Source organism: Rutilus rutilus (genome assembly GCF_951802725.1).
Source record: "Rutilus rutilus genome assembly, chromosome: 18".
Taxonomy (NCBI): Eukaryota; Metazoa; Chordata; class Actinopteri; order Cypriniformes; family Leuciscidae; genus Rutilus; species Rutilus rutilus.
In genome coordinates, this window is record NC_140231.1 from 10057767 (window position 1) to 10075847 (window position 18081).

Sequence of the window (18081 nt, forward strand, 5' to 3'; positions counted from 1 at the left end):
GCTCTCTCCAAGCAAAGGTTGTCTCACTGGATAGTGGACGCCATTGCTTTGGCTTACCAGCAGCAAGGTTGACCGTGCCCCCTTGGTGTGAAGGCTCACTCCACTCGGAGTGTGGCTTCCTCTTGGGCTCTAGCGCATGGCGCCTCGCTAACAGACATCTGCAGAGCTGCAGGCTGGGCGACACCCAACACGTTTGCAAGATTTTACATTCTCCAAGTGGAGCCAGTGTCCTCTCATGTACTCGCTTCAACCAGCCGGTACTAGGATCTGCTCAGGTGTCTTCGCTTGCTCGCCATTCCACTCCGCGGACTGGATACGTGCGATATTCTCCTCAGGTGAGCCTCCCTGAGAAGCCCTGAGTTTCCTCCAGCGCTGTTGACATCAACGCCAGAGTTATGCCAACGGCAGCTTTCGCGTTGGCTAGGTGCCTCCATGTGCATGGTTCCCCCTCTGGGCGACCCCCACATGTGTATTTCCACTGTAAGCCTCTCTGAGCATGTGTCTTTCCCTTAGCAAGCCACCTTGCCACCCCTGGGGTTGAAACATTCCACCCTGCGGGCTGGACACCCCAGTGTTTTTCCATCTGCAGCCCCCTTCCGGGTCATATGTGTATTATGTAAGTCCTGTGGTCACGTTCTAACACTGCATTCTAGTTTCTAAATACAAGCGGAATTTATGTTCAATTGAATGTTGTTCAATCTCGGGAGCTGAATTGAACATCACACCAATTTTGCAATCAGTTTTAAAAAATTATAATTGTAGATTTAAAAGTAGATTTCCACAATATGATATGCATAGATGCAAAATCCGGTTGTTTGACCCAGCACTATGAGTTAAATGTATAAAACCCAACAAGCTGGGTAAGAATTACCTAGCAATGATTATTTTTAACCCAGCATTTCTTAGACTAAGTAAAAGTCCACCTTCTTATAGTTCCAAGAATTATTGCCCCTCATAAATATAACATGGAAATGTCTGTCTCCATAGCTAAGTATTAACTAAGTACTATTCAAATGTCATTCCACTCATCAAGAGTCAAGGAAGCATGTTAACATACAGAACACTTTGAAAAGACACTAGTTATGAAATTATTTATTATTATTCTTTTATTTTCAAAATTCTGTATTCAAACTACTACATACAAAATGTTAAACTGATCACTTAGAATGCAAGACCTACACACTCATTTAACCCACATTCAAGACAAACGTAGCAAAATCCCATTTGTTCATAATAAAAACAATCAGCTTCAAAGAGAAAAGTATTTACATGTAGTTAAACTTTAACAACAGTATATGTACAGTACCTTTTGATCCATCAGAGTTCCCTTCATAAGAGTATAACATGTACAAAGAGAACTGGAGAACTTTTAAGACCCGTCTTGGAGCCCATTACAAAAGCAAATGCTACGATGTCCACAACAAATACAAATTTGTTCTTGGGAAAAGAAAGGGATTGTTGTGAAGTTTCAAAACTTTCCACATATCGCACTCTCTTCACTTATTTTCTTTAAAGTTTCTTACCTTTATAAAACAATCAACTGATGTGTGAAATAGAAATTTGGCACACATGGTCAAACGGGGCTCTTGTGAGCTCATTTTTCACATTCATCACAGTCATACAAAGAGCCGAAATGTCAAACAGTTGACTGATCTGAGCGCTACTTTTTTACAATCTCATAAAGATTTGTATCCATGGATACACAACTGTGAGAACAGCAAACATTTCTTTTTTATCGCTGCATCTTACCCAAAAGCAAACAACTTTTTGTGAGTGGGAAATTCCATATAAATAGTATAGACTAGCGTTGTCTAAATGAACAATTAACTATCACCTTGGAATTAATAGATCAAACTTTACATTTCAAGTTATTAGGAAGACACTATACGGTCCCGAAGGAACATTTCCAAATTTAATCAGACAAAGTGGATGGAGGTCAAGTATAAAATTCATAACATCTTTTCACATTAATCTACAGACATAAACACATACAAAACATATGTACATTAGTATACATCCTGTTGGAGCTCTTTGCTGTGATGTCCAGTCCTCTTCATGACAAAATGTGTGGAGAGCTTTCATTAGTTTGATCTTCGTAGACGTGAATGACTGTGAAATATTTAGAACAATAAAACTGTTATGAAAGTTGATGTGAAATCCGTTAGTTTTGGTGGCGCTTCATGTGCAGTGCCAGGTGGTCTGAACGAGAGAAGCAGCGACTGCAGGCGATGCATTTGAAGGGTTTCGCGCCGGTGTGTTTGCGGTAATGCCGCGTCAGTTCATCCGAGCGGGCGAAACGCCAGTCACATCCTTCCCAACTGCATCGGTATGGCTTCTCACCTACACAAAAAAAGAAAGAAAAGAAAACAGAGTTAAATCACATTCACTAAAAAAAAAAAAAGTACAATTTGAAGTTTTTGCACACAGATTTAAGTCAATTTCACATATGGAATTTCACATATGGAATTAAGTAAACTCTACTTAACTAAGTTAAGTAAAATTAACAAAGAAAATTTTACTTGGCCAGAAAAAGTTTGTTGAGTAATTTCTACTAAGTTGAAGCTTACTTTGTTGTTTCTATGTTAAGTAAAAATTAACACTGAATTAAACCACACTTTGAAGTGGATGCTTAGAAACATCTATGTAAATAATACAAAAGATATTGTATAGATACCATATCTACATAATAGAAGTAACATGGCACCTGAACACAGAGACCTCAATACATGGTACACAATGACGGTATAATTCAATGTCTTTTTGAGTAGAAAATTAACTTCATATGTCACAAAATGGCAAGTTACTAAACCTAACAACAAAAGCATTGGTAAAAAAGTGTAAATACAGCTGGAAAACAGCGAAAAATCAACCTTACTAATTATGCCCCAGTGCAAAATGGGAACACCAGTATCAGAAGAAGTTAAAGCTGCAGTCTGTAACTTTTGGCGCTCTAGCGGTTAATAAGCAGAACTGCATGCGTCTTGCAGAAGAACATTGTAGCCGGAGCTACTTCTCTTTGTTTATGTCTATGACGAGTCATGCAGGTACTCGGTTAATCCGCGGCGGTTGGCGTCTAAAATAGTCAGAATATAAACACTTATTATTGGTGTAGTGATTCAGGATAAGACAAAAACACGGTTTGGATTCATGATGTACTCGCTGCTTATATACATTTTGACTACAGCTTTAAGTAGTTTTAACTTAATTTTATGTCGTTGATATATATGCTTTAATTTCTACAAGCTTGAATTTAGTACTAATACAGGATTTATTTTTTCATGTAGAAATTACAATAGTTTTTTCCTGTAGTATTTACTTTACCACAGAATCATTTTAATCATTGTTGATTTAGCTTTAAAAGACCATACAAAATGTTACCAAAACGACTAAACTTTTTATACACTCACCTAAAGGATTATTAGGAACACCATACTAATACTGTGTTTGACCCACTTTCGCCTTCAGAACTGCCTTAATTCTACGTGGCATTGATTCAACAAGGTGCTGAAAGCATTCTTTAGAAATGTTGGCCCATATTGATAGGATAGCATCTTGCAGTTGATGGAGATTTGTGGGATGCACATCCAGGGCACGAAGCTCCCGTTCCACCACATCCCAAAGATGTTCTATTGGGTTGAGATCTGGTGACTGTGGGGGCCATTTTAGTACAGTGAACTCATTGTCATGTTCAAGAAACCAATTTGAAATGATTCGAGCTTTGTGACATGTTGCATTATCCTGCTGGAAGTAGCCATCACAGGATGGGTACATGGTGGTCATAAAGGGATGGACATGGTCAGAAACAATGCTCAGGTAGGCCGTGGCATTTAAACGATGCCCAATTGGCACTAAGGGGCCTAAAGTGTGCCAAGAAAACATCCCCCACACCATTACACCACCACCACCAGCCTGCACAGTGGTAACAAGGCATGATGGATCCATGTTCTCATTCTGTTTACGCCAAATTCTGACTCTACCATCTGAATGTCTCAACAGAAATCGAGACTCATCAGACCCGGCAACATTTTTCCAGTCTTCAACTGTCCAATTTTGGTGAGCTCGTGCAAATTGTAGCCTCTTTTTCCTATTTGTAGTGGAGATGAGTGGTACCCGGTAGGGTCTTCTGCTGTTGTAGCCCATCCGCCTCAAGGTTGTGCGTGTTGTGGCTTCACAAATGCTTTGCTGCATACCTCGGTTGTAACGAGTGGTTATTTCAGTCAAAGTTGCTCTTCTATCAGCTTGAATCAGTCGGCCCATTCTCCTCTGACCTCTAGCATCAACAAGGCATTTTCGCCCACAGGACTGCCGCATACTGGATGTTTTTCCCTTTTCACACCATTCTTTGTAAACCCTAGAAATGGTTGTGCGTGAAAATCCCAGTAACTGAGCAGATTGTGAAATACTCAGACCGGCCCGTCTGGCACCAACAACCATGCGACGCTCAAAATTGCTTAAATCACCTTTCTTTCCCATTCTGACATTCAGTTTGGAGTTCAGGAGATTGTCTTGACCAGGACCACACCCCTAAATGCATTGAAGCAACTGCCATGTGATTGGTTGATTAGATAATTGCATTAATGAGAAATTGAACAGGTGTTCCTAATAATCCTTTAGGTGAGTGTATATATTATATATTATATATATTTTGCTTCAAAATTAGCAAACAGAAAACTTAAGACAAATGACCATCATTTATGTTATTTCAAGGCTCATACAAAGTCCAGCTTGAACATGTTACAATGTGTGCTGTGACATTTTTAAATGGCAGTTATAGAGGAATTAGACATGCATGTGCTTGAGGTTTGGAGAGTAATAGAACTCCCATGTGTAAACACGGAAGTCATTTCCATGACGCTTAACACACACTGATAACATCTGACATTGTGAGGTTTGCCACAGCACTAAATCCTGAAAAGCCACGTTCAGTGTGAAAAGATAATGCTCATTCGACACATTTTTGATACTACCACCACAAAAATCACACTAAATCACTTTATGTTATGAATAGACTAATAACGTGTGTCTGTATGTTTGTGCATGATGGAGAGAAAAAGGGGGAAGTGAAAGAAAGAGTTTGTTTATTACTGTATGTATTTTTATGTTATAATTCAAATCCTCTATGCGTTCCATTAGCAGCTGTTATAAAACTTTCTTTTGGTTAACTGCTATTTCATGACAACTGGAGTTTGACTGACAGATGTAAGCAGGTTCTGGTCGCTTTTCATGTATAATAGGTTATTGTTTCATTATAGAAAAAAATACAAATCTTTTTTTAGCACAGGTATGTTGTTGTGCATTACCTGAATTACTGTGAGCAAGGTCCAAAACTTTTTTTTAACCACACCTTACAAAAATGTGTATTTTTGTATTGTTATCCAACTGGCCATGGTTTTAATAAAAAAAAAAAAACATTTGGGGTTGGCAAGATTATTAAAAAATGTTTTTGAAAGTTTCTTATGCTCACCACGGCTGTATTTATTTGATCAAAAATACAGTAAAACATTAATATTGTGAAATATTATTACAATTTAATATATATATATATTTGAATATATTTAAAAATGTAATTTATTCATATGATGGCAAAGAAAAAAATCTGCATCATTACTCCAGTCTTCTTCAGTCTCACATGATCCTTCAGAAATCATTCTAATATGCTTTATTAGAATTTATTATTTAACAATATTTTTTGCTTAATATTTTTGTGGAAACATAAAAACCTCCTTTCAAGGTTCTCAAGGACTTTACTTTGAATTGAAATCTTTAGTAACATTATAAATGCCTTTACTGTCACTTTTGATCATTTTAAAGCATCCTTGCTGAATAAAAGTATTCATTTTCAAAAAAATGACCTTTCTTTGTCTCTTTGGAACCTTATTATAGTCCAATAAACACTAGCTTTCTATAAGAGTTGTTTAACCACATAACATCAAACAATAAGTTTTCTGAAATATCATGTTTCAGTTCAGCTACTAACTTTACCACAGTGAAACTACACAGCTCTCAGATATGGGAAATAACTGAAGAGAGCACAAATTCATCTCTTTGACTGGCTGTTTGAATGGTGCTGAAAGCTCTTTAAGCTTAGCGCTCATCCCTCCTCTTTTTCTAAACATGAAACCAGAATTCAAAAGGAGATGAACAAATGCCCTTCTGACAAAAGACTCCAATAGCTCAGGGTCTTGAACAAGGTAATGCCCCCATCAAACACTTCAGCTTGTGGAATCTGTGTTTAAGGGCCAACAAGCTCAAACAACAGAGATATTATTTGGTTAGCTGGAGGTTGTGCAACGGCTAATTTGTTATCGCTAAAGCATTTTACTGCGCACACACAGCCGTTATAAAGACATAAAAATGTGGAGGTTGAATATGGTTAACCACGTAAATCGACATAAAAAAAGCTAATTTTAGCATTAATTCGGATTCACTTAAAGAGAACAGTATTACGACACTACCATTATCACTTATAACCTCCACAACTCACAGGGATAGCCATAAAATCACCATTGTAAGGTGTTTATCAGTGGCTTCTGTTTGAGGAAGGTGGGCAACAAGTTCCATTACTAAGATAATACAGGCTTTCACAAACGCACCAATTACCCTCAAAGTAATTAGGGTACATTTACTTCAGAATTATGTACTGAAAGCAGAAAAGTTTTCCCTTTGTGCTTTTCGCATACAACGTCGCTAAAACAATCCCCGGTTTCACAGATCTGTGCTTTTGTTTACACTGTATCATTTCCAAAACCATGTACTTCGAAACACGTTTTCAAAAGTCGCGTTTTCAGGCCCCAAAACGCTGTTGTCGTGTAAATGAATGGCCAAAACACAAGGTTTTTAGTTAAAACCGGTTTCGTGTAAACTGCGGTGCCCCTGTGAAAGTTTTGCATTGTGAAAGCTGTTAGGCTAGCACATTATAAACAGGATAAGGCCGCAAGAATATATGCTGTACAATTCCTTTGAAGCATGTTTAGATATGCTCCACCATACTGGCAAAGTTTTTTTTTTTTTTTTTTTTTAGCATAACCCAAGCTAACTGCTTAAATTACTACTTAGGTAACAAAGCTAACAACAAGTTTTGCAGGCTTGTATTTAATTGCTTAGTCAGAGCACATCTAGAACATCCTGACATAGTTTATTTGATCTTGTGAAAAGAACACATCATTCCTGAGGACATTAAAATTACCCGTGTTATAGACCTGTTTTCACTTTCATCTGTCAGCACAGAATGTTCTAGAGCTCTTAACTGTTGTTTGACAGCTTTCAGTGCGGCGGGATCTTTCCCAACCCCCGACATCTTTTGAAATACAACTCCAAACCATGTCCACCTGAGGAATGATGACCTGACGTGAACAACAGAAACATACCATGCTGATGGACAGAGGGTTAAATAACCCAGACGACATTTCTTCAAAATTATATTATGTCGCTTCTTGCATAACGTTCGGTTTTATCCACAACAGATGAAAGTGAATCTAGCAATATTTTATTATGTTGGTTGTTGTATCACGGTAGTTCGAAAATGAAATGTCCGGTGACCGGTGCTTTTAAAAGGTTCATAAAAGGTTAATGCAATACTCCATTTAAAAATAAATGTGAAAATTCGATTGAATAGATACATAGTTATGACTCCAAAAGCTGTTCTGTATTGCTTTACATTCTATAAAACTCCAACTCATGTGCTGCTGGGCAATCGTTTACAGACTACAGGCTATTTGAATTAAACTTTTCTTCTGCCAGATCATTTATTTATATTTTTATTATGTGGGCTGTGAAATTAATGTGTTGGTTTAGTGGAATTAATTATTTAGAAAAGAACCCTATACATTTTCTATTAAATTACCTTCATTTAGGGGCTTTTCTAAGCAAATGTTTACATGTACGAATATTTTTTTATATATATTTATTGTGATTATTAATCATGTAATTATTGTATATATTTTACATTTTTACATTTAATTTTTTATTTTTTTTTTACAGGCCAAATTATTAGAATACATTTAGCTATATATTAAACACTGGTGTCTTTTATTATAATGCAAAAAGCCACTCAAGGCTGTTTTACAATTTTGTGTAGGCTATTCATTTCGAATTAATTAGGCCTATTGAAAAAAAATAAAACTATAAAAAAATGTAGAAATTAAAAATCTCAAAACACACTTTTAAATACTGAATTGTTGTTCATGGTCTGAGAAGAAAAGCAGTGAGATGCGACATATTCAATGATTTTGTTCGCCAAAATAATGCAATAAACCACACAAGGCCATGTTTTTACCACAATTAAGGTAGTTTTAGGCACTCATTTGAATCATGCCAAGGATTGACCCTTAACTGTACTAAAATACGTAGTAAGGCACAATCTTAGCACAATGGCTAAGTGCTTTAGTTTCATCCATGCTAATACTTGTTGCACTGCGCCAACACCTATTCGATTTGCTAACGTACCACATGGGAACATTCATATAAGCTTAAACAGAGTTACGAAGAAACCTCTAGGGCACCAGTGAGTCAGAGTACAGAGTACAACAATAATGATACCTCAGGCTACAGGGAATCCCTCACGGTGACCACCCCGAAAAAAAGAAAAAAAAAAAGAAAAAAAAGAGGTAACTAGGTGGAAAAGGTGCTTTTATCAGCTTAACATCGTGTTAAAAAAATTGCACCCATTGGTGTTGGGAGGGAAGATTTCTGTTTAATTCTAAAGTGTGCTGGGATTGCAGTGGGTTTCATCTTACAGAGTTGAACACACTGAAACTGCCAAGTTCTTTTCTCCTGGCGACTCACTCCTTCCCCCCCGAACACAGACAGAAAAAGCAGGAGGAACAGGTTTTTCCTCCGCCACTTGCCGATTCCCCCCTCGGGAAAGCATGCAGGGCTTGTACAGGCATGCAGACACAATGTGTATAAAAGCATGAAAAGAGAGTCGATTAATCTCTCCCTCCACCCTGTTCTCTGTCTTTCTACATTGCTTGTCCTTAGGCTGTCATCTTCTCTGCAAGCTGTTGCTGTATTTGAAGCTTTTGTGTTGATGGTACATTGCATCTGGTCAAGTAGTAACAACTGCTTCTAACTTTAGAGGAATAGTTAACCGCCCTCATGTTATCCCAAACCTGTATGACTTTCTTTCTTCTGTGGAACACAAGAATAAGAAGTTTTGAATAATGGATCTGCCGTTCTTTAACATGCAGTTACAATTAATAAAAGTATCAAAAAGGTGATTCAAAAGAACTATGAATCACTAGTGATAGTAATATTCCAAGTCTTCTGAAGGCAATATGACTGCTTTGTGTGAGAAACAGACCAAATGTAAGGCACTATTCACTGGTAATCTTCCCTTCCAGCAAGCTTTTAACTGATGCAACTGCATCACCAGCTAAGTTTACATGGATCCAAATAATCTGTTTATTATCAGATTGATGGATCAACTGGACTGAAAAGCCTTCATGTAAGCACCTCAATTGATCCGAGTGAGCTTGATCCTTGGTTCGATTGAAAGAGATGGTGTAGACCTGAAAAAATCTGATCAATAGGGAAAATATAAGCATTTAAATGCTTAAAGGTGCAGTAAGCAATTTCTAAGAAGCATTGTTGAACACTGTTGATATATGAAATCAATCCAAACAAACACTCCCCCTCCCTTCATTGCTCCTCCCCAAAAATGCATAAAACTCACAATGCAAGAGTTTATGTCTCTTTATCATAGCAAAAGCAAAGCAAATAAAGCTTTGCGAAAAATGAAGCGAAGATGATGAACGAACGACAAGAAATAACAAAAAATTAACAGAGTACACAAGTCGCAAACACTCAAAACCACTGCTACTCACATATGGAGCAGAAACAACACATCCTCGGCGTCCGTTTTCAGGCCTTCCCACTGAGGTCTCTCCAGCGCTGGGAAGCTTTTCTATTATTAACACGGGTCCTAAATAAAGCTCTTGCCTGATCAGAACTCTTCTTTTTCCAGTGATATTCCTCTGCTTTTCTCTTTTGTAATGTCTCAGCCATCTCTCTTTCAACCGCCTTTCTTCAAATTTCCCTTTTGCTCAATCTCTCTCATGAGTGGACAAGCCGCCTCCTGCTGATTGGCTCACTCTCTCTCCTCCCCCATCATGAGTGGACACGCCCCCTTCTGCTGACTGGCTACAAGTTTGTTGTGGTACTCAGGCTGATCCACTTTCAACAGCATGTCTTAGAAATCGCTTACTGCACCTTCAAATCCAACTTTTTTCTCAATTAGATTCAAAAACATCATTGCCGTGATGCGTATGCTTGCATGTTTATGTCTGTATGTTCATGAACTTGTCAGCGGAGGAGACTGAATATATTTACTAAATATTAGCTTGTTCTTCTGACATATGTCAGCTTTCTTTTTACATTTGTCATCAAGGCAAAAATGACAATTATGCTTGCAGTAGCTCAGGTTCTGAGCGCACTGACTGGACACTTTTTGACTGACAAAAAGTAATGCACATTTAATGTGAATGGGATTGAAATGCTTAAGGTTCATAAACAAAACTTTTGGAATCTTAGATTGGATTCACTCCGATTGAGGAAAATTGACAAGGGCGGATGTCAAGATTACGACTTACATTTTGTTTGTTCCTCACACAAAGCAATTGTATGACTTCAGAAGACTTGTGGGATACTTTTAAATTGCTTTTGCACCGTTTATGAAGCTTGAAAATCCTCAGTCTCCATAAACTGTAATTGGATGGAAACGTTCTTCAACATCTCCTTTCTCTGTGTTCCACGGAGTTAAAAGAAAATCATATGCCATTGAAACGACATGTGGGTGAATAAATAATTGCATCATTTTCATTTTTGGGTGTCTGTGTTTGGTTTCTTACCTGTATGAGTCCTTTGGTGTGCTTTCAAGTGAGAGCTCTTTGTGTAAACTTTAGTGCATCCTGGTACAGAGAAAATTGCCCAAATGTTAGTTCACAAAAGTCCCTGATAATCTCTGCTCATCTTCAGGAAGGCATGGCACATCATGTAATCCAAACTATTTACTGGAAAGGCACACTAACCTGGGAAGTCACAATGGTGAATTCTTCTCTTCTCCAGCTCAGGGTTGTTCCGTCGGTTGTATCTGGGCCCCGTGAGGATGCCCTGACCGTGGGCCATTAGCATGGAGTGAGGGGTCATCTGTCCAACCTTCATTCCCATTCTACCCTGGTACGGTGGGGGAGGGGAGGTAATGAGATCTGCCTGGTTCTCCGGACTGCCGGGCTGGGAGTTGGGAGGCGATGGAGGCAAACTGTGTGGCTGGGGTGAAGTGAAGAACGGCTCGGGCATTACAAATTCACCAGATTGCGCTGTCAAGGCCACAGTGTTCAGGTTGAGCATGGTCCTGCCGGACGAGCCGATCCCGTTCATGGATTGACTCTGGGAGAAAGTCATTGTGGTGAGGTCGCTGCTGCTGACAGGCATCTGGTAGACTGACGGCTGCTGAGGGCCGATGTGGAGCTCGTCTGCAACAGACATGTCGGGTTTGATGAAGAGGCTGTTGACCGTCTGGGGCACACTGAAGACGGAGGTGAATTCGGGGAGCGCCTGAATGCCGCAAGGTTCGTCCACGCCAGGCTCGGTTTTGATCTGATGCACCGGAGGTTTATTTGGGCGGTAAAGGCCAGTGCGAAGATGTGTGGTATTGGGCAGGATAACGTTAATGTTGAGACTGTAAGGGGCAGGCTTCTCATCTGCAAAATACTCATCCACCACTGAGGCACTTTCCCGACGGTACTTCTTATCCATCATGTTTTGGGTAAGCACCGGGCCGCTCTGGGGCAAATATTTATCCATCTCCATCCGTGTCTGAAATGAACAGAAGATGATTATGATACAGTACACTATCATAAATAAAGCTAGGCTACTTTATTGGCATCGGTGGTTCCATGAAGAACTTTTAACATTCATGGAATCTTTCCATTGCACAAAAGGTTCTTTATAGTGGAAAAAAGGTTCTTTAGATTATTAAAATGTTCTTCACACTAAGAAAAAAAAAGGGTTATTTTGAGAACTGCTAACTGAAAGGTTCTTTGGGGAACCCGAAAACCCCCTTTTGGAACCTTTATTTTTAAGAGTATGCCAATAAAACTCTGTTACATCAAAATATTTTATTTTGTTGAGTGCAATCAAATACAATTTGTAAAATGGAAGTCTGTTTGAATATAAATCATTGGCATAACCAGATATACAGAAATCCAGACTGACAAATGACAGGAAATGTATCTTCTTCTTCTTCTTTTTTTTTTTTTTAAATGTAGTTTATTTAATTTAGCACTTAAATTAAAATACAGTCATTTATTTATGAATTGTTCAATGCCAGAAAATAGCCAATGACTTTCTCTATTAAAAAAAACAAAACAAAAACACCAAAGACAATCAAATTTACTTCATTTTCATGGTATATAGTAGGTATAACTGAATTATTTTAAGTTGTATAACAAGACCAGAACTGAAATTGAAACAGATTTATGAAAAGGATAAATTTAATTGGAAATATTTTACTTAATTTAATTAAGTTTATTGAATGTAACTTTTATTTGTTTGTTTGCATGCAGTCCAGGTAGATATATTTTGTGTGTGTCTTGGTAATTGGATTAGCTGGCATCAAACTGAGATACCTGTTCTGCCATTTTACTCATTTCACTTCACCACAGCTGTTCAAAAAGATTGTTTTGAGTGAAGAGATTTGGCAAGAATATACTATGTATTGTCTTTCACACTAGATGAAGTTGATTTGTGATCACAGTGCCTGGCACAAGCAGTGGGAGATCATTCCCTGCTTTAACCGCGCGCACAAAGCCAAGAGCTCTGCATAGTGCTCTAATGCAGCACAGAGTAAACAGAAACCTCATAGGTGTGGCGGCCATGAAGGACTATAGAACACAAAGCAAAACCAAAACAGTGACATGTGATAGCAAGAGGAGATATGGGCACAAACAATGTACAAAAATAGAACTCTAAAAAACGAGTGCACCCTGGAGAGCCATTCAGGTGCAACGTTGCTGTAAACCCCCGAGACTGATAAATGAGGGCATTCTTGCGATTATAAAGAACCAGATTTACCAAACCAGTCAACTGACAAGTCAAATGAGCGATGATGAAATGGTTAGCACATGCAAAAACCTGAACAACGTAAATACCTGTCTTGAACAAAACGTTCCAGGTTTATACAGTCCATAGTGTCTGCAGCGTGTAACCAAAATAAAGACCACTAGTGAGGAATGCTTCTATTTTTCATACTTCATAACAATTTATATTATTTTATATACGAAAAAATGAATACATTTCAGAATGATTATTTATGTCATATTTTTGCTTTTAAGGACAGCAGCACTCAAGCTTCAAGTTCTTTGAAACGTTACTACTCTTTGTAGTCATGTTGGTTTCATGTGGTTTTCAAAAACGAGTACATCATATATATATATATATATATATATATATATTTAGACACCTTCAACATTTCTCACATTATCACAGTTTATTCTCTATAATTTAGAAAATGGTAATTAATTATGACAAGAACACAGAGTTATCAAATCAGTTGATATTTCACTGGTTTTGGCCATCCTTCTGTTAGACTGTCTCAAAAATGAATTAGGTTGAATAGCTGTCATCTGTTAAATTTAAGTACACTATTAGATAACCAATTTAGGTCAACCAATTACCAAGAAATGCTTAATTTTAATCAGTCTGTGATGTCAAAAGGTCACATTAGCAATTAAAGAAAAAACACTTAAGCAAAACATGGTCAGGTCAAAGTGTCTGGTCCCAAATTTGTATACATTTTTTTGGTAATCCACTGTATGAAATGAACTTTAGTGTCCTGCACCCACTAGTAAAAAAAAGATATTAAAAATTATATCTGGCGTCTGAATAATTTATATATATATATTTAAAAAGTAGTTTTGTTAACAATACAAGATTATGCTAAACTACTTAAAGTTTTCTTTTTAATTCTATTAATGTGATCACAGACATTTGGACCCCACATTTAATACACAACTGCCTTTATTGTTGTCCTCACTGCAGTTATTATATTAGACAATAAACATTTCAAAAGCACTGCAATGTCCAGCTGTCTGAAGTGGCAGCTATGTCAACAATAAGGCATGTATAGTCAAAACGCATTTCCTTGGCAACCCACTGATGTGGTTTCATGTACAAATATCTTCATCCTTTCAGGTAACTCATACCCTAACGTGTGAGGTCATGTACTCTCTGGGAATGTACAATGAATGCTGACGCTTCTGCAGCTTTTCAAGTATCTGCGGATGAGCCATTTACTGCAGACGATTGTACTACTCTCAGTGTTAACCGCAACAATTCCACCTTCATCCCCATCAGGACAGCTTTGGAAAGTTAAAACCCAGGTAATTAATGGAAAATAGTTTTCGCTTTATCTCCAGACCTGGCAAGCGTACTGCCCCTGCTCTTAGTCCAGGGCACAAACGGGCCTTGTGTTGTGGTGGCACTGGCAGAGAGGCAAGTGCACTTGGCCATGGCCTCCATTGGCCTTGGAGACCCGGTTCTGTTCACTGGGTATGTGTGAGGAGAAGGAACAGCAGCTGAACCCTGGCCCAAGAACTGAGTTAATGATTGGAGAACATTTACAACTGCTCAGTTATGTATTTTAGGGACCGATAACGACTGGGAGCCAAGTTAGGCATAAAAATAATCTTTGAGATAAATAAGATGGAGGTTTTCGTGCAGCTCAGTATCAATGTTCTTTAAAAATACGGCTCACTTTCTTGAAAAATCTCATTCGCTCTTAAAGGGATTCACGCAAGAAGAAAAATTGTGTTATCAGGTCTCTCGCCCACATGCTGTTTCAAAGTTGTATGACTTATGACACGCACACACACACACACACACACACAAAGACACTGTGAAGAAAGCTTTGTCTATACAATGAAAGTCAGTGGGGTACAAAACAACATTTTACTGCGTAGATCAAAAACACACACGCACACACACAAAAGGCTCAGAGGCCTCAGAAACCCGGACAGGGGTGCGTTGCCCAAAGCCAACTATGGTCGCAAGTTCCGTCATTACCAATAGAGTTCAATGGAAATTGCGATCATAGTTGGCCAAAGATTGCTTTTGGGAAACGCACCCCGGTGTGTGTCCTTCTCAAAGTTTCCCAGCCTATTTCAGGGTCCAAGTAGCCAGTTAACCCAAAGACCTTTTTCCGAATTACAACACAAAAGGTCTTTCCCTTTGAAATAATTGCCTTTTATGGCCCAAAAGGAATTCAAAAAGATGGATATTTCCACAGATCCCAATAAACCAGAACTGATAGGCTTCTTGTCTGTTTACTAGAGCCATAACAGCACAAATCATTCGAGGGCAGAAGCAAGAGAAAACAAAACCTTTGAGACGAAAATGATGTTTTATGGCTTTGGGGGGAAATAGATAACAGTTGTTTTGGCTTTTCAGGCCAATGAATAGTGAAGGAACCATCTTGACTGCTCGTCACAGCAGTGGATATGACTAGTGTCTTCTGGATTTGTTAAATGCTGTGAAGAAACCATACCGAAAATTAAAGTAAATTACAGCAAGAGAGCTGCAGATGGACGTATCACTCAGAGATGGATTGATCTTTTGGTTAGATGTGAAAAATCAGTCAGTAATTAAGATAATCTTAATTTAAAAGGATTATTTTTAGGATTATTTAAGCAATTTTATTTCAATTAGACTATGATTATGGGTAATTATGACTCCTTTAATAGCAGGTACTTTTTTCCAACAATTACTTGAATTCTTGAAAGCGCACGAGGTCAGCATGTGCTTCTCATCACCAACACAATACAGGCGTCAACAAGCTAACAAGGCCAAAGCGAAGGCCCAGGCGGTTTCCTTCAGTGAAGCTGACAACCTACATGAGCCCTGTGGTCGTTTCAGCTTTTGAAGGAGTGCAACAAAGTCATCAACCATTGGCTAAACCAGTCATAAACACTGGTGTTCTAGTTAGGATCCCATACGATCCAACAGAGCACATCCGGTATGCCATTCAGACCCATCCATTGTGGACTCCGAATACGATCAACAAAACAGAAAATACAACATTACAGAAATGTGTAGTAGATACGGATGGCCATGGCCAAAGCCAAAGAGCGAACTATAGAGCAAACTATAGAGAAACAGAAATCTGAAATGAACTATGACCTTGTGGATTAATCTGAATTTTCTCTGTGGGGAAACTAATACATTAAACTTCTCACTATCACTGTCCCAGTGTTAAATTGTCACCATGATTTTATACACAACTTCAAATAAGTTGCTGAGCATTTGTGTATTCTTGTACCCCAATAAACATCAAGGTACATGTTTCTATTTGTATTATTTATTTTGCTTTTCAATACACTTTCCAATACTTAGATTTCACTCTTATAAAGAAGGTTATGTTAAGGGCCAAACTTGTGCATTTACTTGCAAGTTAAGTATTAATGTCATAGTGCCCTTGTAAAGCAGGTTGAGCTCCCATTTATCTGGAAGAATATATTCATGACCAAGTATATTATATTCAAGCCAAGTCACAGTCAAGTATAAGCTACACCATTTATGATAATAATATGACGTCAATGTTTATTGCAAAACCTAGATGCAAAATTAAAGAGAAATGTGTTTTTATGTAAAATAAACTATTTAAAGTGCATCTGTAGTATATATATAGGCTATACTCTTGTTTTATATATATATATATATATATATATATATATATATATATATATATATATCATAAGATTAAAAATATGAGATTAATTGTCATCTATGTTAATAATAATAATAATATTTGTATTGTTTGTAAGCAACTTTTCATTCAAATCCTGCTAAATGAATAAATGTAAAAGCAATGCAAGACAAATAAACAGTAATTTAGTGGCCTCTTATGTGAGGATGTAACATGCACACTGCAACGAGAACATAGGTTACACAGCCTAAAAAATATGCCTGTAATAGCTACATTCAATATTTTATCAACAATGTTTCGTTTTCTTTCTTTTTTTTCTTTTTTTTTTTAATAGACAAATACTTGCATTGCAGGAAGCCTTTCATAAAGATTATTTTCTATTACTGATCAGGTGCTTTCTCTTACACTGCATCTGCTCTATCTTTATTGGGATGTTTAGATATTGAAATATTAAAAGTATTGACACCACAGGGCGCCTGTCATACCTGAGCCATTTCAACAGCGTTTGTTGGGATTCTAACCGCGGGTTTGACGTCCTCAAACACGGACGAGTCCTCCGGGCCATCCGCGCCACACATCCGCACGGGTTTAAGCTGCGTGAAAACGGCTCTCTCTTCTGTATTCGGGGCGCTTACGGCCAGTCCTACACTTGCCATTTCTATATGCAAATGACGAATATTATATTAAAAACTTATTCTTAATTACGAATACACATATACGGGGTTATTGTAAACGTCCTTGTCGGTACATCCAGACGCGCGGTGTATCCAAAAACCCTCCCTGTGTCCCTCAGGTAGCCTTACCTGTTGTAAAGTATCACACTGTGGACACGTAGTACATGAGTGACAGCTGCCTCAGCCATTCAGAGCGAAGGAAATAGCGCCTTCTCCAATCACAGTGCAGGAGGGCGTGGCTCACCTGAGAGGTGTATAACATGGAGGTTTTACCATCAAGAAAATGACACCAATGCTATCGTATTGTAAACAGTTTTTTCCCCTCATTACATCTATCTATATAAACGATATTTGAGGTGGAACCCTGTTTAGTTTATGAACCAAACTATTGTGCTTTTATATGCCACAGTCTCAGTCTACAATGTCTGGCTCTCTCAATAATTATAACAACATAATTCCATAGCTCTTGTGTTGTGTGGAACCCACACAGACATTACATAAGGCCTTAGTGCATATTGTAACATGCCCATTTATTACAAGTGAAACTCAGTAAATCCCACTTCACTTGTCAAGCTGTTATTGTTTTGTCTGAAGCATATCTCGGACTCAAACACATCTGAACATGAATCTGTTTCCACCAGATACCTCACAGGAAGCACCAAACCAACCAGTTTTAATTATTTATCTTGATGTAAAGATTTAGAGCAG

At 38.0% G+C, this 18081-nt stretch overlaps 1 protein-coding gene across 2 annotated transcripts; it reads right to left on the bottom strand.

The window, feature by feature from the left end:
• Positions 1-1113: 1113 nt before the first annotated feature.
• On the bottom strand, positions 1114-17514 carry klf5l (Kruppel like factor 5 like). 2 transcript variants are annotated; one of them, XM_084386632.1, is made up of 4 exons: positions 17185-17509; positions 11028-11814; positions 10848-10907; positions 1114-2340 (listed from the first exon to the last, which is right to left on the bottom strand). In XM_084386632.1, the coding sequence occupies exons 1-4, from the start codon at positions 17353-17355 to the stop codon at positions 2162-2164; spliced, it is 1197 nt and encodes a 398-aa protein (XP_084242758.1). In that variant the 5' UTR covers positions 17356-17509; the 3' UTR covers positions 1114-2161. The 2 variants fall into 2 exon arrangements, with proteins under 2 accessions (XP_084242758.1, XP_084242759.1); XM_084386633.1 differs by lacking the exon at positions 1114-2340 and adding an exon at positions 10450-10740 and having other exon boundaries at positions 17185-17514.
• Between the last annotated feature and the right edge of the window lie 567 nt (positions 17515-18081).

What these genes read in the sequence shown, in the direction of transcription:
- klf5l (XM_084386632.1), bottom strand. Translation starts at nt 17,355, where the DNA reads ATGGCAAGTGTAGGACTGGCCGTAAGCGCCCCGAATACAGAAGAGAGA. An exon ending in ACGCTGTTGAAATGGCTCAG is followed by an intron (nt 11,815 to 17,184) that starts GTATGACAGGCG and finishes TGTTCATTTCAG; the next exon opens with ACACGGATGGAGATGGATAA. An exon ending in TCACCATTGTGACTTCCCAG is followed by an intron (nt 10,908 to 11,027) that starts GTTAGTGTGCCT and finishes TCTCTGTACCAG; the next exon opens with GATGCACTAAAGTTTACACA.